The sequence below is a fragment of the Peromyscus eremicus genome, chromosome 11 (assembly GCF_949786415.1).
Source record: "Peromyscus eremicus chromosome 11, PerEre_H2_v1, whole genome shotgun sequence".
NCBI lineage: Eukaryota > Metazoa > Chordata > Mammalia > Rodentia > Cricetidae > Peromyscus > Peromyscus eremicus.
Genome location: NC_081427.1, coordinates 59,559,776 through 59,584,197, shown reverse-complemented (window position 1 = coordinate 59,584,197; position 24,422 = coordinate 59,559,776). Strand labels below are relative to the sequence as shown.

At 45.9% G+C, this 24,422-nt stretch overlaps 1 protein-coding gene across 1 annotated transcript in view; it reads right to left on the bottom strand.

Moving 5' to 3' along the window:
- Positions 1–23,533, bottom strand: part of Thbs4 (thrombospondin 4) — a 45,061-nt gene extending 21,528 nt beyond the window's left edge. Inside the window, exons 1-8 of the mRNA XM_059276303.1 lie at positions 23,179–23,533; positions 19,081–19,284; positions 6,878–7,125; positions 4,551–4,659; positions 3,869–3,951; positions 3,501–3,552; positions 3,070–3,272; positions 1,543–1,680 (exon numbers count right to left, since the gene is read on the bottom strand). Coding sequence (XP_059132286.1) covers positions 1,543–1,680; positions 3,070–3,272; positions 3,501–3,552; positions 3,869–3,951; positions 4,551–4,659; positions 6,878–7,125; positions 19,081–19,284; positions 23,179–23,533 — 1,392 coding nt within the window. The remainder of the gene's footprint in view (positions 1–1,542; positions 1,681–3,069; positions 3,273–3,500; positions 3,553–3,868; positions 3,952–4,550; positions 4,660–6,877; positions 7,126–19,080; positions 19,285–23,178) is intronic.
- Between the last annotated feature and the right edge of the window lie 889 nt (positions 23,534–24,422).

The following is a 24,422-nucleotide window of genomic DNA, read 5'->3' as shown; positions in this document are numbered from 1 at the left end:
TGTTTATCCTGTTTTCCTCATCACAGTTTCTTCATAGTAGCCCTGATTTTGCCTGTCAGCAAAATTCCACTGATCCTGATGTTGGGCACTTGTGTGTCTTTGACCGGCCACCGTTCTGTGATGTCACTGCTTCAGGAAGGTTTTATGCTCATAGCTATGCTTTACGCTAACAGCTATGTTTTCTACTAATAGCTGTTTTACTAGTTTCCCAGACTTGGAGTTTTTCTAACTGTAAATCGTGTAAACTTGGTGCTGGACCGCGTGGTAGTCAATTTTCTCCGTTGTCAACCATGTCCCGAAGCTGATGTCAAATGTTCTTGCTCATTTGAGCTACTGATTCTTTTCCACCTCTGGGTCTTGGAGAGGGACGTTCTCTAGGGGTCCTAGCTTCACACTGGATAAATACAGACAGACTACGTCTGTTAAAGCCCATGGCTGCTGCACTCACGTACACACTGAAAGCCCTTGCTCCCGATGTCTGCGAGCTGATGGGGCGCTGACATCCCTCTATAGCCCTGGAAACACTGCCTTCTTTGATTTCTACTGAACCTGGCAATTCATTAAAATTTATCATAAAATTTTATCAAAGTGACTCTTTCATACACACACACAGAGTTAGGGTTAGGGATTCATATATACATATGTGTGTGTGTGTGTATAAATATTCATATATGTATTGGGGAGTATCCCTTACTATCTTATATCGAGCATGTTATATGGCACTTTGTCTCCTCTCCTTGGCTTAGTCTGAGAGATTTTGTTCTTAGAAGAGAAGCAAAGCTCAGCTCATTATCCTCCTGGCTCCTTCTCGTTTCTGTGTCCAGTTTGCTTTCTTTTTCTAGCCTGAAAAATGATGCCCTCCAGAATCCTGTGAGAAGCAGCAAGGAAATAATGACCCCCTTGCCCTTCTCCAAAGCTAATCACTTCCCTAAGGTAGTAAAATATATTTATAGACCAACCCCTTTTAAGGGCTGAAAACATCAAAAAGTATTTCACAGTCAGTCAGTTAAATAATGACCAGATATAGTAGAACATTTGGAGATAAATGAAGACTGTCATGCCATACTGAGGTGCTTTCTGGCAATTTATAGCTTATATAAGAAAAAGGGTAGGCTTCCTCGGGGGATTCTCTCCACTCTTCAAACCCTCTCATCTTAAAACGGCTTCTGATTGGCAACAATGGCTCTGTAAAGTGATCTAATTTCCCGGGGCTTTTATTTGCCTCTCCGGTTCTCAATTTATTCCGCAGGACAAGATGTCCAAAGGCTATCAACAAAGTAAGTTTGAAATCACACTGCACATCTGCTATCCCACATTTACTGCTTTCCTAGCAATGCTCTATTACCTCAACTTTAACAGCTTTGTCTTTCTAGACTTTAGGGACAGAGGCCCTCAGAAATGAGTCAAAAGTCTTCCCTGTTGGCTCACCGTATACCACGGTCTGCCGCCAGGCCCTGGCTGCTCAAGGTGGTAGAGGGTTATGCTGAGAACCCGGGGGATTGTCTGAAAGGAAAAAGGAATAAAGCCACTGTTTCTTCTCACCTGCTTATTTGTCTTAGCAAAGTTGACTCCAACACCCTGCACCATGGGCCCCGTGAACCCTACTGGGCAGGCCTCGCATCTGTAGCCTGGAGCCAAGTTCACACAGCGCACACCTGGATAGCAGGGATGGTATTTGCACTGGGGAAAGAAAATGTTCAGTCTTTAGTTCCATGGGGAAAATAAACTTGGAACTTTCCATGGTCTATTTGCACAGGCCAATTTGTTCCTTTATATTCTGGGGGCAAAAAAAAAAAATGACAAAAGGAAATTAAAAATTTCCATTTCATAGTGATGTGTTGAATCCCTGATCCATTCAGTTTGGGTTGCCCTGTTCACTATGTTACAGACAATGCTCTGTCAACATCAAAACAGTCTTTAACTAGTCTGCCTCTGGGTGTGACAAGGCCCCAGCATTCCAACAACTCTCTTTGAAAGGCCTGTGTCTCTGCGCCCATTGCCAGGGGCTTTCAAATGACTCCTAGGGCATCTGGGACCTTTTCATGGAAAGACCTTGGGAAAACTGAGGCAGGGAACGAGTTTCTACAGCTGGACAGCATCCTTCAGCGAGGACCTGCCTCTCTGCCCTGTCCAGTTCAGGACTATTCTAAGGCCACCTAAAAGATGCAGCCTACAAGACGGGTTCTGATATCTACTTTTTTTTTTTTTTTTTTTTTTAAAAAAAAGTTAACTAATGTAAAAAACATGAGCATTTCCTGTCTGTTCAAAAAGGAGGAAAATTCCAGCTCACAGATGAAAACCAGATACAGTTCTGTAGAACATGTGCGGTATCAATCCTCCAGCTCAGGGATTCCTAGAGACCAGCCTAACTTCATACTGCTTGGGGAGGTAGACAGACAAGCTGACATTAGCCTGCAGGGCCCACATGAGAGGTGTCTCCCCTCAACTTCTCTGTTCAGCCTTCTTTTTGCTGGTGCAGGGAAAGGCACATTTTGGGGCAGCTTTGCTACCAGCTATGGACACTGTTACTTGACCAGACTCGGGGCTGGATGACGGTCCTGCTAGTTTCCGTTTAAAGCTCTGCCTGTACCGCCTGCATGCTCCCATTGACTTCATTGGTGGGTGCTCTGGCTACGCGCGAGCCTCTGCAACAGAGCTGCTTGGTGTGAGACTCCCTCTGCTCTTCTATTTAAAAAAGCCCAAAGGATGCTGGAACTTCTGGACCAAGGACCCTTATACCGAGCCTTACTCCCCACATGAGCACATTTCTCATTTAGATTGCTTCAGAGAAACGATCAACACAGATGTTGGAGCGGGAAGTAGAAAGTACGGCAACGTAGCAAGGTGGCCAAGTGAAGAAGCTAGGAACACACAGCAAAGTAACAACCATGGTCACATGCGCCTTCCTGCTGCCACTCACTGGCCTCAGGGACTCCAAGCATCCACAAGAAAGCAGTTCTTTGGGGCTCGAGGACAACTCAGGTGGCCCCTAGTCCACAGCATGGCCTCTTGTTCCAGAGGGGCAAGGAAGAGACCTGGAGAGCCCTACTCTGTCCAGCTGAGCGTTACCTCATCCACATCAGAACAGGTGATCCCGTTCCCTGTGTAACCATCCGGGCAGGGTCCACACTGGAAGCCGTCCCTGGTGTCTGTGCATCGGACGCCTCGGAAGCAAGGGTTGGAGTCACACCGGCGTGGCGGGCGAGTTGGGGGTGCTGGAGGAGCTATGGGCACTAGTGTGTTTGGGGTTGGGGACTGAAAGCTGAGAGGACCTGGAAAGCAAGACCAGTTCCATCCATAGGTTTATTAACTCATTTGGAATATGTAGGATAAAAAAAATGAAATTTGGCTTCCTCATGAACTGCCCTCCCTCTCCGCCCCCCACATCAATTCTTGTGCAGAATGACCAGAAGCTGCCATCATGTGACCTCACTTCAGGTCCTCAGTGAAGTCTGCACTGCCCCCACCCAGAACGAGCTGGTCACCACAGAAGCGCTTACCACAAGCCTGGCATTCAGCAATCGTGTTCCGCAAAAACGATGTTTCCTTGACCTTTAGAAACAGAAGAACAAGATTGCAAAGGAATCCTTGATATAAACCAAAATGAAAGCATCCTTGTATGACCGTCCAAGAAAGGTTGCCACAGCACTCAAGGAGCCTGCGATGGCTCCCCCACTGCCTTGGCCGTGGAGGCTCACGGCAAGCATGCCCCTCTTTTCTCCTCAGGCTGGTGGGCTGTGTGAGCTATGTGAGGCGTGGCTCGGGGCTAAGTCCCTCCCTGCCTGTGCGGGCCTGCCCCTCCAGCCGCCAGCAGAGAAGGTTCTGTCATAATGCTCAGGCTTGACTAGTGATGGGCTGTGTTCCTCACCTGCTGCCTCAGAAGATCCTTCACCTCTCCAAGGAGTTGGTTTAATTGTGTCATTTGCCCCAAGAACTGTCGATTGAAGTCTCCTGTAGGAACAGCCAAAGGTAAGGAAGTCTCAGCCAGTGCCGCTTGGTTCTGCAGGACCAGGGATCAAGGGCCTGGTACACGCTCTGCAAGCACTCTACCACTAAGTTACATCTCTAGTCCACGGCCTTTCTGAGACAGGGACTTATGAATAGCCCAAGCTGGTGTCAAACTGGCAATCCTCCTGCCTCAGCCTCCTGAGTGCTGGGAATACAGGCATGTACCTCCATGTCCGGTGGACAACAGTCATTTATTTCCAAGTGATTCAGAATGAAATGGCTCCCTAGACAATCACTATGATGAGATTATTAAACACCCAACGGTATCCGAATTCAGCTTAGGGCAATTTATCTAATTCGTCTAACAAAATAATGCGACAAATGCTGCTAGCTAGTTAGTCCAAATTTGTGAGTTATAAAAATAAAAGGCAGTGAAAAGATCCCTTGGTCTGGGCTTTGTCCAAGAGCCCGGTTTGTACAGATGCATTCTCTGGGGCCGCTGTGCTGCCAACAAATATCTGGGTTAGGGGACCCAGCCCCTTTGGGGGCCTTGACATGTGTCTGTGTTGATGAGCGTGTGCTCACTGCCCAAGAGCTCACACCTGTGCTTGTGGTAGCCAGTGGCTCGCTCTGCTGCAGGAAACAGTCTTGTAGGCTGGCCACCTGGAACAGCGAGCCCCGCACCACCAGCTTCAGCTCTTCCAAGAAGTCCTGAGGGGGGAAAAAAATCAAACAACGGCATGCATACCAATATCACCACCGCTGTTCAAAAGCCAATGTGCTTGCAGAACCACCCCTTTCAGAACCGAGCAGCCCCGTGTGCTTGGACATGACCCGTGTGCTTGGACACGCCCCGTGTGCTCGGACCCAGGCGCTTAGGTAATAATCTCTGTAGGCCCACATTTGTCCTTGAGCCTGTGTGCCCCACCTTTTGGACTGAAGCAAATGTGAAAGTAGCCAGTTGCCTAGGCAAACCCTGGCATCTGAACCAGTGTTTTCCATCACAGTAAACATGCTATTCTGTGGCAGGAACCTCTCAAGGACTGCCTGGATTTTGCTTATGGAGTTTAGATTGCAACAAAATAACGATTCAGTTTGAAGCAGTGATGCTCTTAGGGTGCCTTGGCTCCAGGTTGTTACAACAAGCTTCTGGTTTTCTTGGGCCACAGGAATGAGTAATGTTATATTCTGTGATTATCAGGCACTTGTCACCCTGTGTTATATTCTGTGATCATCAGGTACTTGTCACCCTGTGTTATATTCTGTGATCATCAGGTACTTGTCACTGTGTTGTCACATTTCTTTTGTCGCTCTCTCCTTGATGGTCACAAAGTCAGTCTCCAGACTCTTTCATCTTGTGCTCATCGATATGATGACAGAAAGTCCATGTTAGCTGCTAATGTGACACGATCATCATTATTTTGGAAATTAAGCATCTGCAGAGGAATTCTGGCTTTAAATTTTGTCAAGATTTATTCAACCCAGTAACAAGTTTTGTGTTAGATGTCAGACTGTGTGGTCCATGGAGGCAGGATTTCAGGTAGTTCTGATTTCTATGGTTCCTAGATGTCTACAACAAGTCAGTTTTCTGACTAACTGATAGTATGTGGCCATGAAGACCAGGGTTCTAAGGTCCCTGGGATGGTCTAAGAAGGCCGAACTTTTGAGAAAATTCAGAGTATAGCTTGTGGTGACCTGTGGTGCTGAGCCCTGACTTTAGCATCTGATTTGATTATAGACATCAATTTCTAAAACGCTCAGTAGAACTTTAACTGCCATTCAGTTAAAGTTGGTGATTTGGGGGCCTTGGAAATGAAGTCGTATCTTTCTTGCCATTAGTTGCCACCTCTAAATGAATTTAAATTAAAAAAAAATCTCTTTATAACTTCCTAAAAATCAAAACAAAACCCAAAAGCCCCCTAGATTTCAACTTTCTTGGAATTTCTGCTGAACATTGCTTCCCAGTACACACTGACAAGAGTGTTAAGGACAGTTTTAGAGTTTCCATATCAGCATCTAAAACGACACCGCAGTCCTACTAGCGATGGAAACCATCGCTTCTCCCTGCCTCCCTGTAGGGTGGGCATAGACAGCTTGCGACTAAAGCACATATAATAAAACAACCACACAGAAATGGAGAACGAGCATGGAGGCCCAAGAGACCACAGCATTGATGTTGATGCTCCTTTCTCTACCAGATAAAACTCAAGAGCTGTGACCAGATATAAATGATCACAAAGGACAAAAACTACCCCCAGTTCTTCATAGGAATCAAAGCATCTCACAGCAAACAAAATGTGACAATTTCCATAGCAGATTCAGTGACAGGACAATGGAAAACTCCCACCAACATGGCATAAAGAGAAGACAGAGTTGATGGGAATTTTTTGAGACTTCACTGAAACAGAGTGGTCCTTAAGCTCCTCTTTGCTAGCAAATGGTTTGCCAATATCTGTGGGGAGTGGGGAGGAATGCTTCTTGTGCTTGGCAGTTCTCAACCGTTCTTTGTTATTTGCATTAAAATAATAAATAACGACCTTTAAAAAGGAGGGAAAATACATGATCCTACTAGACAAAGATAATTTACTTAATTTTAGCTACTCCTTTTAAACTTTACAATTGTTTGAAAAGCCAACTCCAAAGAATCTATTTTTTTTAACTAGAAACAGAAGTTCTCCATTTTGATTTCCTATAAAATAGGAATTTTTTAAAAATATTGATGCCTAGACACCAGAGCTTCAGATTCCGATTTAATTTGTCTTGGGTGGTGGCGGGTAGCTAACAAATGTTTTGCAATTCCCCAAGTGAATCTAATACACAGCATTGGATGGACAGCAATGAGCTAATACATTTTCTTTACCACAGGCCTTTGTACCTGGGGCCATGGAAGCCCATTTTCCACCTTGGAGAGTTGTTTGTGGGTTCCTACCTGTGGCTTCCTCTGGAATGTCCTCAGTTCAATGGACTCCGGGTTCTGGGTTAGGCCAGAAAAGGCTCTGGGGAGGTTGTGCATGGAATCCACCTGGGCACAGTCCAGGTAGAGCTCTACGGAGCCAGTTCCTCTCTGCAAATTGCTCAGTCTCAGGAGAATCCTGTGGCGCCTCCCATCAGCCAGCTGCAAGTTGTTGAAAACCACCAAATGGATCTTCCCGTCATCCTTCAGGTAACGGAGGATGGCTGGAGCCAAAAATGGAGCAAAGACATAATGAGAGGAAGCAAAGTGGTTCTGGGCTAAGTGACCTTCTGGTCACAGGGCTGGGCCACTGGAAATACCGTGGGTTGTAACCACAAATGTTGATTTATTACCTTTTGTGTGCCAGCTACTATCCTTGGCATGACACAGTACTATTAGGGGACCTACCTTCCTCCTGGGGAGGTTTTGTGAAGATGGAAAAACATAGAGTGCTAGCACATCCAGAAATAAACACAACTCTAATGAATAAACAGAGCCTTGCCCCATCCAAAAGTGAGATAAAATTCGTGAACATCCCTAAAGGCATGCATTCATTAACTCACCCAGCACAAGTACCCCCAGCACATCAGGACAGTGAGTGCTGTTCTCAGTTGCTTTAATTTCGTAGGGCGACACTATGAAACTAGAGTAAGCGTTGGGGCAGCAAGGGAAGCTTAGACCAGGGGGGAGCTAGCTCAGGTCATTGTAAGCCGCAGGACTGAAATCAGAGCCCCAGTGCGGTGTGCTCCAGGGCACAGCAGGGGCCTTGTAAGCACATTTCACACCACATTTTAGATGCAGCACTGTCCCTCATCAACCCATCTTTCACAGTCTAGAAAATAGACTCACGACCGTGACCTTATTTTCTGTTCCCTCAGGTGCAAAGCTCTCTGTCTTATTATACACACCAACTAAGGACTCAGGGAATTAAAATTTTCTGGCTTTCAGCTCTGCTTTTTGACGCCATTGCTGCCCCGAATGTATTAGGACCTGAGCTAAAATCTGGTCCCGAAAGCCAACCGTTTGTGAATGGAAGTTGTTAGCTCAGTTTTGCTAGAAAGACCAAAATGATTTGTTTCCAAGGGTTTGACACACACACACACATCCCTAAATGCAATACATTTATATTAAAAATTGGAAGCTGGAAGCTAGCACACATATTTAAACCTCTGTTGCTGTTGATATGTGTGATTTGTGGAAAGTAACTCGAAGTGTCTTTCCTCAAGTGCGTTCTCAGCAGCCTGGAAATGCCAACCTAGAGCTGCCACAGAGGCCAGCTAGCCAACGAACTATTATGTCGCCATGCTGCCAAAGAAAATGATATATTTTAAGGCTTTGCCCACAGTACACTTTCTAGGTCCAATGTCTTGCCTCCTCCCAACTCTGTGAGCTTTGCTTTTCTGTTTGACAGCTGTGTGGGGAGAGGGACAGAACTGGCATCCTGTTCTGTGACATACAGATGGGGTGGGGCAGGGGTCTGACAGAGCTTTCTTATGTCCGTGTGGTTATCGCTGTGTGCTTCCTGTCAGAGAAGAACTTGTAAGACGTGGACCTTCCATGGTAGCTCAATGCTAACTTTCCTGAAGTATTGATAAGACTTAGTAAAAGCAATAAACATCGTGTGAGGAGACATTAGATGATGACTGTAAAATACATGAGGAGACATTCTCCGTCCCTTCTCTCAACCTTCTCTCTCTTTCCTCCTGAGTTTGGGACTAGTGGCGTTGAGTCATTCCCCCTGAGAAAAGAATGAAGATTGATTTCTAATCTGGGCTGCAACAGAATCTTTACCTCTTTATTTACTAGTAACTCTATCACAAGTTTAAAATACTGGCTGCATGGCTGGGAGCTGGAGCTATATACAGTAACTAAGAGAGGAAGAAATTAAGAGCAAACGTAAGCACCGCTTCAATTTTTTTTAAAACTCCAATTACTTCACTACTTAGAACAGTTTGCAACTACCTGGCGTTTTACAGGCCAATAAAAATACCATCTGTCTATTAAACTTGAATTAGGTCATGCACACTTATAGCCAACACACCATCATTCTAGTTAGAGCCACACTTCTCCCTGTATTAACGGCTTAAGAAGATAGTCATTAAGAAGTTTCAGACACAGAGTTAAAACCAGTACTCTTGACTTTCCTCCCCAAACTAAGATTTCTCTGGATTTCAAAGGGAACATCATTTGGGCACAATGCCACTTTTCACAGACCCCTGCAGAGCACACGGGTCATGGTTTATTTTCACAACTGAATAGCTGAGATGAGTTTTATAAACAGTACCCTGTGGGGCAGATGCTGTGAATATGAACTTTCAAAGAACAATTAAATGACTTCACTTAACGCTTTCCACATAAAGGCTGGCCGAGTGGCACTTCTCAGTCCTAGCCCACAGCAAACCCTTCCTGTGTGCTCAGACCCTCCTGAACAAGCGCTGTATTCCGAAGCCTTGTGATTTCTGTGCCTACACAAATGTCTGTGTCTCCCAAATGACATATTTCTTCAAGTGCCTAGGGCTTGTGATGAAGGGGGAGAGGAGGCTGTGTGTGTGTGTGTGTGTGTGTGTGTGTTGAAACTTTCACAGTGTCTGTTAGAAAAATTATCGAGTGCCTTGACATTTACCGTTCTTCATTCTGATCCAATAATTTTTGTTTCTTATGGCTTTCATTTTTCATTTTTCTCTTTTATGGCCAATTCCTTACTTCACTGCCTCCATACTTTTATATCCTATCTTCTGAGCCCTTAGCCCACCCCAGAAGGCAATCAGATGCGTGCTGAGAAGGCCAACTTGTCCTCATCAGTCGCAGAGACCCTTAAAGCAGTCGTGAGTTTTGTCCCCAGAGAGCCTGCAGCCTCTGGGTGGGTGCCTCCTGACATCCCCAGAGGCAGAGAACACAGATGCTCCCTCTTCTCAGCACTCCCGGCGTCCGGAAGCCAGCCCCTGATCCCAGAACACCACACCTCTGCCAGGTCAGCGCTCCGGGGAAAGTTCCCTGGGTCTAGTTCTGTTTCTCCAGCTGCAGCTCCAACAGCTCCCAAGCCCAGCAAGCCGGCTTGGTGTTCACTAGTCTTGTGGCCTGATGCAAAGGCCGCAGCCAGGCTGGCCTGCAAGGAGGCCGACAGATGTCCCTGTGGCAAGTGGCCTCTGCCGCTGCTATCTGCTGTTTCTCTGAGTTCCTCTATGAGACCCCTGCCTCATCCCCTCAGCATTGGTCCATTTGGTACAGTTTGGGGACTGGAAGCGTGCATTTTCTGATCATTCTGATCCAATTCTTGCCTATTTATGTTTAACAATTTACGTATATTTGTATGAAGGCTTTGCACGGATATATGTTATGTGCGCTACATTTGTGTGTGGTGTAGGCAGAGGTCAGAAGAGGGTGTCAGATTGCCTCGACCTTGAGCTAGGGACAGTTGAGAGCTGCCAGTTAGATGCTGAGAACAGAATCCAGGGCCTCTATGAGAACAAGTGCTCTTACTCTTAACCACTGAGCCACCTCTCCAGCCCAGTTCTTGCCTGTCTAAAGCAAGCACAGTAACGAGCAGATGAACCCCTCCAATAGCTCCTTAGTGGTTTCTGGTTAAATTCTAAACTCCTTATCCCAGGACAGGCCCCAGCCTGACCACCACCTTAACTTCTTTCCACACTGCCAAGTCTATTTCTTCTTCATATTCTCCGCATCTGAAAGGATCCATACGGCTGTTTGCTGTCACCCACAATCACACCTCCTAAAAAATGTGGAGGACTCTTCTTTCTAAGCTTCGTCTGTTTGTGACCGTCACAATCTGGGGCCTGATCTGATGGCATGAGCTATGTTTGCTTGCCTGTGTACCAGGTGACACAGCCTGATTAGATGCCATTTCTGTGGCTTTTAAGGAAAACAAAACCATCGGACCAAGCCTAAGAGAGAAGGATTTGAAGTTCTGCTACATTGGGAAGGAACTGTTCAAAAAAGTGCTTTTGAAGAAATGGACCTTGTAGTAAAAACTGTTGTCGCGTACTGACTTTTAAAGTAATGAGGCCGGGTGCCAGCTTTAAAAACCTAGACATGATAGGATCTTTGGGCTTGGGCAGAGGAGCTGAGAGCGACCTGGCCTGCAGGCGCTCGGGGAGGCAGTGTAACAGCAAATGACTTTACTCTTCAGTACTTTGAAGTCTCAGATGAAAACCGTCATTGGCAGCTTGGGTCATCTTTTAAAGTCATTACACATTTTAAAGATGCCTCCTTGCTATCATGGTCCTCCGTGGTAGAACTCCTGTTTGTCTGTGCTGATTTATTTTTACGGGCTATGTAACGGTCATGGTAACTTCTATACTTTGGCGCTCCACACAAAAGGAAATCACCAAGTAGCTTTTTCCTAACAATTCTCTGCGTGACCGTGGCAAACGCAGCCATTTCAAAAGGCTCTTAGATCAGTTTTCGCCTATGTAAGGTTTACAGAGGGTGGGTAGAGGGAAGACAGAGAAACCACTAGGGAAAGGGAGGCACGGCGATTACGCTAAGTGCCGGAGGAGGGAGTTATTCTGAAAGGTGAGGAGAGTCATCATAGTACTCCACGTGTCGTCATTGACAAAGTTGTGAGGGGCACAGAACCCAAAGGTCGTGCTCTAGGACAGTTACAAAGCAATGTCTTCAGCAGCCTGTGGCTTTCCCAGATTTACACAATCTCAGAATATTAACAGGACAACTCATCCACTTAATATCTCTCTTGACAAATCCCTTCAATAAAAGTGCAGCTGCCACTGATACAGTTCTGGCCACAGGGAACTCATTACTTCCCAGAGAAATGCACATAGCTTTTGGATAGCTCGACACAATTTTCCTAGTACAGAGCGAGTAAGTCCCACCCAATGGGTTCTAATCTTATTTTTAGCCTGGTCCCCATGTCAAACAATTTTCTTCAAACATTTTCACATCTCTCCTGTCTTCTGTCTGGCTCCTTTATTTTTCTATTTCCTTTAACTTTTCAACTTGGATATGATTTTAAAAAAGTGTGTGTGTGTGTGTGTGTGTGTGTGTGTGTGTGTGTGTGTGTGTTAGAGATGTGTCCCAAACAGATGGGAGGCTCTGATTGGACAGTGTCCAAGATGAAATGCAGCAGCGTGGATGTGACTCTATTAATTCAAGTAGCCCAGCCACAAATATACATCAAGGAAAACCAAAGTCATAAAGAGCCTTTTAAAAAATAGTTATAGGTCTAGAGAGATGGCTCAGATCAATGGCTGCCCTTCCAGAGGACCTGGGTTCAATTCCTAGCACCCACATGTCAGGTCACAACTGTCTGTAACTTTAGTTCCAGAAAATCAAACTCCCTCTTTTGGCCTCCATGGGCACCAGGCATGCATGTTGTGCATGGACATGCACATACATGGTGCATAGACATGCATGCAAGCAAAACATTCATATGCATAAAATAATAAAGAAAATTTAAAATAGTTGCATCACAGTATCTGACAGGTCCTTCATTCAGCAAATATTTTTGCACCTCTATTATGCATCCAGTGTAGTGCTCAGCATCCAGTGATGTCGAGGAGCACCCTTTGGTCAGCTCTCTCAGATTCTGCAGTCAACAATTCACTTTTCACTCCTAGAGAACAGATTTACACTTGTACTTATTCAATTTAATCTGATTGACCGTGGCCCACTGTGCTGTCTGGCAAATGTTGATGGCATTCAATGTATTCAATTCTGCTCCCCTGCTTTATGCAATAAAGTACTATTGTTACTTAAGGCACTATGTTGATTCTTGGCTGTAAGGTGGTTTATCTAACCCAGTTGTCTTCTGGCATATTCCTTTTTATATCGTTTGGAAAAGCAAATGAGAGACTTTATGAATTTTTCTTCTGAAGTCAAGCTATGTCATCCTCACAATACCTATTTGAGCTCTCACCTTGGAAATTGTAAAAAAGAGAAAGCTCACCGTGTCTTATCCTTACTAGCCCTGTTTTGTGTTTTAAAACCCCAGATTTATTTTCCAGGCAACCCTAAAGTACATGAATAATAATAATAGAAAATGTCAAGGATTGTTCTAAAGCTCATCAGTCTGAGGCTTTCAGGATCTTCTTCTTTATAAAAGGAAGAGTATGCTCCAGTCTGCTTCCTGTGATGTCTAAACGTTAGCAACAGTGGCTGCGCTACCACTTTCTTTACTGAATACCCCAGTATGTAACCAGCCTAGATGGACAACTAAGTTCGTTGAGGGGACTGTTATTCTGCTCAGGACTCAGTGCACCCATGTATTCTGATTACTGCCCGTCCCATCTCCGTCCTGTCAACTTCCCTTGTTACCTCCGGTCCCTTTTCCAGAGTCAGGAATTTTGGTTTTGTTTTGTGACTCATTTAGTTTAAACAGGGCTGGCCATGTGACCATTGGCTTAGAACGACACACTGGATACCGGCGGGGCTGCCAGGGGGCGCACAGCAATGGGTGCACAGCGAGGGCAACGGTTCCCCCTTTCTCAGAGTCTTTTGTTTGTTGGTATGTTGGTGGTGCTGGAGACTGAGCCCAGGCTAGGAAAGCATCCCACCGTGAGCTTCGTCTCCAGCCCTCGTTTCTACTTTTTATTTTGAGACAGGGTTTTACTAAACAGTCCAGGCTAGCCTATGACTCACTCTGTAGCCCATGCTGGCTTTGAACTCGTTTTGATCCTCCTGTCTCAGCTTACAGAAGAGCTGGTATGGTTGGCATGCACCCGCATGTCCGGGATGGATGTTGTGTATGTGTGTGTGTGTGTGTGTGTGTGTGTGTGTGTGTGTGTGTGTGTGACAGTTTTAACCATTCTCGACTGTTTGAGGAACATTTCTGCTGAGTAAGACAGAAGCAAAAAAGCCAACTTCAGCTGATCTCAGACATCTGTTAATCTTGAATAATGTTTCCTGACATTGGGCTTATTCCTTCCTTCTTCTTCTTTGTTCTGAACATAGCACAAATACTGCCTTTAGATTCAACGTGCAAATCAATAATATCAACCCAGTTAAAGTTTAGCCTTTTCTAATTGTTTTAGTTTTGTAAAGGTTTTTTTTTTTCTCTTTTGCATGTGGCCACGCTAAAACTGAGCTCAGACATGTTTTGAAATGTAAAAGGGACAATGAGTGTTAGGCCTTTTCCAGTCTTGGCATATTGTGACAAGTCCAGGGCAGTTATCACTAGCATTTAAGACCTCCCGTTTCCCCCCATTCATTCCTGGGTCCAGAATGCTGCTTTCTAAAGTTCTCTTCCCTCCCTCCCTTCCATCCTCCCTCCCTCCCTCAAGCTATACTTGTCTTTAGCCTTCAGGTTTCAGAACTACTACCCTGAGCCACTGGATCCTTCCTATCCTTAGGCTAAGGAGTATGATTGACTCTAGTCACGGTAGCAACTTCCTGGGGTACCTTTCATTTCAACACCATCAAGTTGCTCTGGGTGAAGCCAAATGAAGACCAAGGGAACGATTCTTTCCATTGTCTTTCTCTCACAGGAAAGGTTTCAGCAAGGCAAGATGTTGTTTTTGGAAGATGGTTGGCTAAATAGCAGACATCTGTCCCAACCATCCATCCATCCCCCATCCATCCATCTACCCATCCATCCATGTATCCATCCACCCACCCACCCATCTATCCATCCATCCATCCATCCATCCCCCATCCATCCATCCATCCATCCATCCACCCATCCATCCATCCATCCATCCATCCATCCATCCATCCATCCATCCACTCATCCATCCATCCACTCATCCATCCATCCATCCATCCATCCATCCATCTATCCATCCCTATTTAAAAACCTGAAGTTTTTTATTGAACCCCATAGGCTAATGAGGTTCAGCACACACTTCGATTTGGGGGGTCACTCTGAGACGACTATTATCACCCTTGCTGTAGAAGATGATAACTGTGCTGACACTTCCACAGATGTGCTCATGGTGACCAGTTGGCAGGATTTTTAACCGGGACCCAAATCTGGGATGCTAACAAGAAAAATTGTCTCCATGCCAGATACCAGAATGGCTTCAATATATCCAAGCACATGGTTTCTATAAAATACTCATTTATAGAAAGATCTCACCACCTGTGTTACTAAGAACTTGACAGGTCATTTGTACCAGAAACACTACCTGTATCTTCTTGCATGCAAAAGTTCTCCAACGTGCATTCATTAAAAATTCGTTTCAAGCAATTTACATGTACCAGACACTGTAATTCCATAATTTCCACAAAATGGTGTGTCACCATTTATTTTGTTCAGCTTGCACATATGGAATCAGTTTTACCTTCCCAGTGCTGCTGTAATATATACAAAGGGACATATTAGTACAAAAACAGGGTAAGGGGTGTCTTAGCTCTGCCGAGAAAGAGCTCATAACCCACTGGAGAGACTTGTAAGCAATTAAAGTACTAAGCAGTAGTAGGCAGTGTACAATCAGTACCTCTGTTGGTTGGAAAGCATAAAGTCATATAAAGGAACCTATGAGATGGTTTTTAGAAGGGTCTTCAATGTGTAAGATTTTGGGATGGGGAGATGGTGCAGGACATGTAACGGGAAGAGCAGAGGGCAATACGGAAGGACAGAAAAAGAAAGACAGCAGGAGAGGGCCCAGAGTGTGATGGATGCCCTTTCTAGCTGAAGCACAGGCTGCAGAGAATCCCATATAGTGAGGCACAAATTGGGAAGTGTAGTTGAGGGTTGTGTTTAGACCCTACAGTGTAGAGGCCGGAAAGGTAAGGCAATTCCACCTTATTCATTTTGGAATGGGGACCACTACAGGTCTCTGTGGTTGGGTGTACCTTGACCCAAACTACTTTGTGAGCAGCAGTGAAATGGCAGTGGGTGGGGTGATTTGGAGAGGGAGAGAACTGGGGTGAAGAGCTCACTGACCAGCTCTTCTGCAGTTGCCATTAGTCACACTTCGGGTTAGTGCAGGAGTTCATCTAGGAAGAGGGCCTAATCCTGTTCCTCAATACCATCTGAGCAGTTTTTTCCACACCCGGCTAATACTCACTCAGGTCCACTAGAGGAGGAGGGGGTTTTTATTTCTTACTCAGGTGTTTTAGGTCAGTAGAAATGCATTTCAATTTCTTCTGAGCATGGTACTGTTTGCTTTGCAAGCTAACAGAAAAGGAGACCAACTGAGCCTCAGCCAGCTGAGGTATGCCTGGAGATCACCATGAATGGAGATCACTCTCCCATGCATCCATAAACTATGTCTACAAGGCTACCATTACACAGCTCACTGAGAAGTCACAGCCACATGCCACCTCTTCTCCTTGGACTGGAGGGACTCACTGATTCTCCTTTACTGTGCAGTTCATTATGACGGTTGCTCCTTCCTAGAACTTTGTGTCACTTTGGCAGTGATGGCAAATATGTGCACTTTTCCTGTTGTTCTAAAGAAACAATTCTAGATGCGTCCTTCAGCTCTCCCAGCTTTAATACTCATATAATATCTCTTTACTTTCTGAGAGTTCTTATTTCTGGATTCTCTCGGAACTTTCTGTTGTTGTTGCTGCTGATATTTTTCTAAGAATCTTTATCTTTTTTTAACAGGCTGGAGGGTGAGGAGGTGTGCCAGTCAGCTTTCCTTTGCTGTGACAAAATTCCTGAAGTCGACAACTCAAAAGAAGGACATTTATTTTGGCTCACAGCTGTAGAGGTCCATGGGCAGAACACCGTTATGGGCAGCACATGGTGGGGCAAAAATTAATCCCTTTGTGGCAGCCATAAAAGAGAGAAAAACAGAAGAAGTCCCGGAGTCCCCATGTCCCCTTCCAGGGAACACCCCCAGTGATCCGACTTCCTCAGCCCCATGTAATACTCTTCCAGGGACACAAAGCTTTGGCACATGGACCTCTAAGGAACATTTAATGTCCACACCATAAGTGGAGGGCTGGGATGGAGCTTATTGGTACGGTGTTTGCTTAACACACTTGAGACCTTAGGTTCAATCTGTCACACTGGAAAACGAACAAGAGGAGGTTTTAACCAGCTACCTCATCTTTTAAAATGTTTGACCATCTAGAACTTACAGCTGCACGGCATCGCTGGTGTCTCTTTGGAGGAAAGAGTAACAAGCCCTCCGCTCATTTCTATCCGTGCCATGGATCTAGTGTTTCTTTGGCTTTGAGAGTAAATGGGAAGAGTCAGTTCGGGAGGGATGGCTTCCTGTGTTCCCTGGCATGATGATCCACACAGCCTGGCCATCTTAGAAGCAGTGGGAGAGATGCAGTAGTGGGGAAAGCTAGGAGCAGGTTTTCACTCTGCTGAACTGAGCAGGAACAAAGGTCTTTCCTGAAATAGCTGCAGAGCCAGCAACAAGTTCAATAGATGTGAGGCTAATGGAGCAGGCTCATGGGAAGCAAAGAGGTGGGCTAAGTTACCTCTTAGCGTGGAAGAGAACAGGGGAAAAGGGCAGGAAGGGCTGACCTATCTGCTCGTCATGTCCCAAACTCCGTTACCTGAAATCTCACATCACCCTGAAACTCACCCAGGGACAGACCAAGAAAGCCGTGGAAGGGTGTGTAGGAGGAGGGAAGAGAGGAACAAAAAATTGGCTTAAAAAAGAGGGTTACAACCCACCCCTTTCTACTTAAATTCTACCAGTCTGTGCAAGCAAAGACTTTCCTTAGCCCGCAGGTTTAAGAGTTCAAGCATGAATACAACTAAGAGACACTCTGAAACACTAAGAAGGGTCTACTCATAAAGCAAGCTGAAATAAATAAAAAAACCTAGTCTCTTTTGTTTAGAAATGCACAAAGAAGCCAGCAAAATATGTGTCTGTCACATTCCTTAATAAACAGGACCAGGTGGTGTCCCCAGAGCATGGGTGAGAAGGAAGGGGTTGAAAATCCACAACCTTTTCCTTCGGGAGCCATTTCTCAGTGTCAATAGAAACTCCCTTTGACAGGAAAACATGCCAGGCCGCAGTGAGACACGTGTGGGCACTGAGGTGACTCAGGCTGAAAACTGTTCACTCTTCCCTGTCACTTGAGGTATGCGGGGCTCCTGTCAGGCCAGCAAAGCACCCCTCCCCCAGCTGGGAGTTCCATCTGCTCAGCCATGGCATCCGAGCGAACCCAGGAAGAGTGAGGTGGTCTCACCTTAATCCACTGAAGTCTTAATCTCCAATATGATAGCATTTGGAGGTGGAGACTTGGGGAGTTACTAAGCTGAGATCAGGTCCTGAGGGCGGGACCCTCATTGGAGGATTCATGCCGTTACAAGAAGAGACAGAGGAGAGTTTGCCCTGTCTCTGCCTTGTGAAGATACAGTGAAAAGATGATTGTGTAAGACATGCACATCTGCCTGGAATTTGACTTCAGACTTCCCAGTCTCTACAACCAAGAGAAATAAATGTCTGCTGTTTAAGCTACCTACTCTACACTCTAATGATAGCCGAGGATGATAAGGGCCATGTGTAATTGTCCTGGTCTCATCCATTTCTGAACTGGATTCAGAATAACATGAGGATGGAACCATGTCAGAAGGCATCTTGGGCACAAAACAGAAATAATGCAAGAGTCGAAGGAAGGGGCGGGGTGCTGTGGAGTGCTACGACCCGGGCATGGCTGGGTCACTGTACTTTCACACTCCCAGGAGCTGTGATTACTTTAATAAGATCTGCCTAAGACTGAGCCTATCAACACTCTGCCATAGGCTGGAGAAGGGTTTGCAAAGACCCAACACTTCCCCGAGGATCTATAGGTGGTTAGATCTCACAGTGGCTGGGGGAGGGAGCAACAGCTCTTCAGGGTGTAGCCACAGGCAAGTGGCCCATGCTCCTCTACATAACCCCACTACCCATGTTCCTGTAACTAATTCTAATGAAATGCATTGGCTTACAACAAACAACCCCCTCAAAATACGGAAACAGAAGGAGGACTCATTGGCAAGAGGAACGGGGACAGTGGGAGTTGGGGGGGTCATGAGAGGGCAATGCAGCGGTGACTTCAGTGAAAACACATTCCATACATGTATGTTAATGCCAGGGTGAAACATACTATGCAAGTAATATGATAATAAAAGGGGTATATTGACCACAAGCAATTCTTCCTTTTCCTCTCTCAGCCACCGTCATGCAGGTGAGTGCCCCATAAGATTATGGCATCAGAAAGGAAGCAAGCAACGGGAGCCACCTGAAGTAGACCCCAAATCCTGGACTAGGAGGGGCACTTGGTGAACACCCTGCGAGTTGGCTTACCTTTGTTCAAGCGTCCCATCACGGTGAATTCGAAGTATTTGCTGTTGTCACTGGAGGAGTAAAGGCCAAAGATCGTGGCCGAGCTCTTACTCTGCAGCTTGAAGGTGGAGATCAGGTAGATCTCGTGCAGGGTGGGATCTGTCAGGACTGGCTGCAGGGCACCTGGGTTCAGTCTCTGACCGGGGGATGGCAGAAGGTCCAAGACTAGAGAGAGGAGAGGGAAGAGGGTGGTCACTGAAAGGCTGACTGTGGGGCCAATGCTTCTTATTGTTGATTGACGGGAGGGGCATTTGACAATAGGCTACAAAATCATGGGACATGATCTTGCTGCCTTTTTTTCCCCACATGGCCAAATTCGCCAGTTCTTCCTTGTCTTCCATAGTGGCGGGACGTTTGGAGCAGAAGAAATAGAGCACAGGATTTATGACTTGACTTGTTATAGCCCTAAAGAGAAGACTAGATTTGCAAACACAAAATTGGATTTGGCTGCACAAGTGGCTCTGAAGATGATCACTAGGAGGAAAAGTACTGAAGGCTTAAACCATAAGCTGGATGGTTGAGAGTGGCCTCTCAGTGCTTCCCTCACGTCCTTGAGCAGTGAATTGCACTTACGGGGTCCTTGATGTACCTGTTGGACCAGAGCCAAGTGCATTTTCCGAGTCCATGACAAATGACAGGGGAAGAGGCAGGACGCACGTATGCGGTCGTGGAGAGAGTATCAATCACAACACGACCGGGCACTTTTGTGAGAGCCTGTATAGTTCTCTAATATTTCTGTTAAAAAATAATCCCACCGAGGAAGCAAAACAAAGTGATGTGTGTGGTTTATTTGACTCGACTGCATGCAGAGGGATGGAGTTGGTCTACAAGAAGTAAAATCTGCATTTGTACAATCGTAAACAGCTTTTCCTCAGTAGGCAGCGTTTTCCGGAAAAGCTTCCTGGGACTCAGTGAAGTGTGAGAGGGTGTGTCCAGAGCCACTGACTGTCCAGTGCGAAGCTGTTGGTGGGCAATACTGGTACTCACACTGAATGCTTACTGGTTTGCACAAATAATACTTGAACAATTCCCTGGCTGGTCGGGAACTTCAGCACCTGGAGCTATCTCTGGGTTACAATAATCTGATTGCTAAAAAGTCACATTGATGACTTATAAAGCGATCTTACGAATCTGCAAGATGATAAGCATCCTAACAGGAAACCAGGCAATTTACAGACAAAGAATCACAAATGGCTGACAGGTATATAGATAAGTGCCCATGTGCTCATTTAGTGATGAAAAAATTGCTAATTTAAATAATACTACTTTGCTATCAAATTGGACAAATTAAGAATATGTTAATACCTAACACTGTAGGTGAGAGGTCAGGGAGTTCTTTCATGGTCTGCTCAGTAAGATTTAAATCAGTAAAAACCCATGGCCTCATTACATGGTAGCCAAACTCTGTGCGCCATGTCTTCAGGTCAAATTAGTAGAAGTGTTCTGAAGGAAGTTTAAATAACAATATCCAAGACTCTGAAACCCAAATGTCCCTTGACCTAGCAATTCTACTTACTGGAATTTATCAGAATGGAATAATAGATAAGACAGTAAAGGACTTCAGTACCGTGATAGTACCCATCACTGGTGATTCTCCAGCTTCTGCTGTGGGAGAAATTAGGTGAAACTAGAAAGAATAGGTTGGCAATACTGAAGCCCTCCTGGCTGAGTGCTTTGCCATGGAAACATCAAATGTTCTAAGCAAAGAATGAAGGACTTCATTGTTAAAGCAATGGCTGGTGCCAATCCAAGTCATCCACACCACTTCAACTGTCCAATAGGATACTAAGTATGATATCAAAATACCAGAGACAATGTTAGCGTCCTCTATTACAAAACTGATTAAATTAATTTTGGTCCATATTTTTGAAATGTAGCTAAATTCGTGAAGATATAGAAAAATGTTCATGATAAAGTTTAAAAAGTCACAAAATTATATATGTGTGTGCAACATGCTATTTTTAGTAATTTATTTGTTTAGACAAAGATTTGAAACAAAGGATGATTCAACAAAATCTTTACATTAAAACTAGCTATTTCTAGGTTATATAAGGCTTTTTTGTTTCTATTTTCTTGCAATTCTGGTAAATCATTTTTTTTATAATGAACAAGTATTGCTTTGTACTAAAAAAAGAATAAAATTTCTAAGACAAACAGGAAAAACCCTAGCTACTCAAGAATGTCTATTCTTTTTAATAGATAATTTGTTTCCAAGATGGATCTATGCTGTTTCTATTCCCCAGAAGCCCTCATATAATAGTGAATTTAATACTAGATGTGTTGAAAAGCAAAATATCTAATGTATCCTTATAGTACCCCAAACTATGAAAACAATTGCTGAGTATATATTTCAAAAGGGAAATCACGTTTTTTAATTTCTGAAGAATTGAAAACTTATCATTCCCACCAATGGGGGGGGGGTAAGGTTGAAATAAAGTAATACGTTTGAAAACTCCATTTTAGATAAGGCATCGTCAAGAAAGACACATACACTCAAAGTATGAGAACTGTATTCCAAACTAAACACCTGGTGCTCGATCCTGGCTTTGAGTTTGATCACGCCTGTGATTTAACTGGCTCTGAACTTGAGTGTTTCAATCTGTGTGGTTCATTCACGGCTCTCTCCGGAGGCTGAGCTGGGGCGAGTTAGTAATGACTTCGGAGTGTTTTGAGAAGGAAATGAGATGCTACCATTTCCTATTAATGCTATTACACTTCAGTAAAAGTACCGGGATCCAAGCACAAGCCTCTGCTGTTGGAGGTGAAATGACTGCTTCCCAATGAGCGTGGAAATTGAAAACCTGCTAATTTAGTTCTAGCAGCCCAGCTCAGAGGGAAACGGAGATAAGTGAATTATCCAGTTGAGCTGATGATTGCCGACTTGATAACTCTATAAAAGAATCTACCAGAAACTTGGCTTAATCAGATCCTCTACGGCAACTAAGTTAACTGGATAATTTAGGTCATAGCACCTGAGCTCAGTCTCCACAGAACTGCCAGGGCTAAGGGGCACACCACAAAGCAGTGTGAGCAGTGTCAAGAATTTATATAACAGAATATTATATAACAGGAAAATAACTTCTCAAAATAAAACTTTCGAATACTGTTGTTTTTTTTAAAAACGCCCTTTTCCATCTTCCTAGAAACAGGCCACAATGCGTACTGAGGCCATAGGATTCCGATATTCCAACCCAAACTAAAAATAGTAGGGTGATTCTGGTTGGACTCTTCGGGAAAACGGGTGGCTGCTGTGGTGGAGTGAAGGGAACACAGACTGCCTGCACAGGCAGCTTCGCTCAGCTTCGGGAAGGATACTTTTCACACCTGTGCCTTCCTTCCAGCCTTCATCCTCCTCGGTCCATACATAGTGAAACCACCCCGGCGCCTAGTGCCAAGAATAAGGCACAGACCATCAGAGCCCCGGGATCCTTCCTGTCTGGAATAATTTCTTCCTTGGTCTTTGCAAGGTATTTTGCTTAACCTTAAGTGCTTTCTGCATGAAAGCTATTTCTACTCCCTGTCAAATTCTTGATTTTTTTTTTTTTTAACCTCTTCATAGGAAAAGACCAATTTTTGGAAAGACCCGAGAAATCACACTACCCCCTGGGGGAAAGTTAGCCCTTGAGTGTAAGGAGTAAGCACAGCAGTGGAACAAAGTTACTTTGCTCAGGGGGTCACTTAGTGCCAGGGCTCACTGGAGAGAAGAGGCCGCAGGAGACAGACGCTGGTCTGCAGACAACTAGGATTTCATCCTCCGCCAGAGGACCAAGGACCGTGTGGCACATTCTGAAGTAAATGATGAAAATAAGTTTGCATCCTCCCAACTTAAGTTTAATTAGACCCACGGCTGGGTAATGGAATTGGAGAAAATTCTAGACTTTCATCATTCCTTCCAATCACGATGTACTTCCATTCGCGGGGCCCAAGAGTTACTGCGGGGTGCTGGGCGAGGCAGCAGGAGCCCAGGCAGACAGAGCAGCGCACGCAAAACCGGGCCCCCTAGGCGATCTCGGGACGGCGGCGGGCTAGGTGCAGGGGGGACCCGGGGAGGCCACTTACCCTGGGGGGTGGCCTGGGCGCCCGCCCGCTGCCACGGCTGCAGGACCAGGTGCAGCAGGAGGAAGGCGGCGGCGCGTGGGGCCGGCATGGTGACTCTTCTGCTCCCCGAGGGCTGTGCGGGCGACAGCGGCGTGGCTCTGCCCGGGGCAGGGTGCTGTCCGCGGGGCCTGGGGCGGCGAGCGGCGCAGGTGGCGGGCGGGGCGGTGCGCAGCCGTCGGTGGGGCGCTGGCTGCTGGACTCCGCTGGCCGCAGCCCGCGCTTTATGGTCCAGCCGCCCGGGGGGTGGGGTGGGGGTGGGGAGGGGAGGGCGGGGGAGGACCGAGTCAGGGCGGCCCCCTTGGCCAGGATCCCCCATTTGCCGGGAAGAGCGGGGGCGGCGGGAACCGGGAGCGGGGGCCACCCCGAGGGAAAGGCTGGTGGAGTGAGGTGGACAGTGGGAAGGGGTGGGTGGACACTGGGGCGTGCTGAGAAAGTGGAGGGGGGGAGCTGCTAAGGAGAGGATAGGGTGCAGAGGGTGGACAGAGAGGGACAAAACGGAGGAGGAGGGTCCCCTGGTCTTCTAGCCTTGGGCACCTCTACTCTTTCCTCCCTTACTTTTTATGATTTTTCTAGAGAAACATCACTTGGACTTGTGTCTAAAGTCTCTGATTGCTTTTCCAACTGATCTTGTCCGCCGAATCCCCCATAATCCTGCATCCCGTGGTCCAGAGAGCAATGGAATTTGTGTATTTCCACTGTCTTTTCTTGTGTACTTGAAATGACGGATGTTTCCCCCTATCAAGTTTTGAGACACGAAGAGTGACCAGTGGAGAGTGTTTTGGGGGGGAGGGGGTGGCTGGAAATAAACAAATCTCAAGGCATCCGTGCCGACAGCTATGCCTAGGATGGTGGTTTTGTGCTCCGGGATGATTTACTTCAGGCCACTTTGTAAAGGAGCTGCGCACCCACCTCCAGCAGCTCAGCACCCCCCCCCCCCCCACTTCCACTTGAAGGTGTGGTGGTAGGAGGACAGAGAAGGGACAACTGAGCAGCTCCTTTTCTGCTCAGGCAGAGCCTTCAGAGGATGACATGGATTAACTAAAGGGAAAAACATTTGAAAAGCAGTGGTAAAAATATTCCCCATGTAACAATCCCCACCAATGCAGAGGGCCCTGCAGAGTATTTCCGGTCCTAGCTCATTTGTTTCCAAGAACTCCATTTGTAGAAGCTATCTACCACCAACTGGGTGGTTAACCCACCATTCT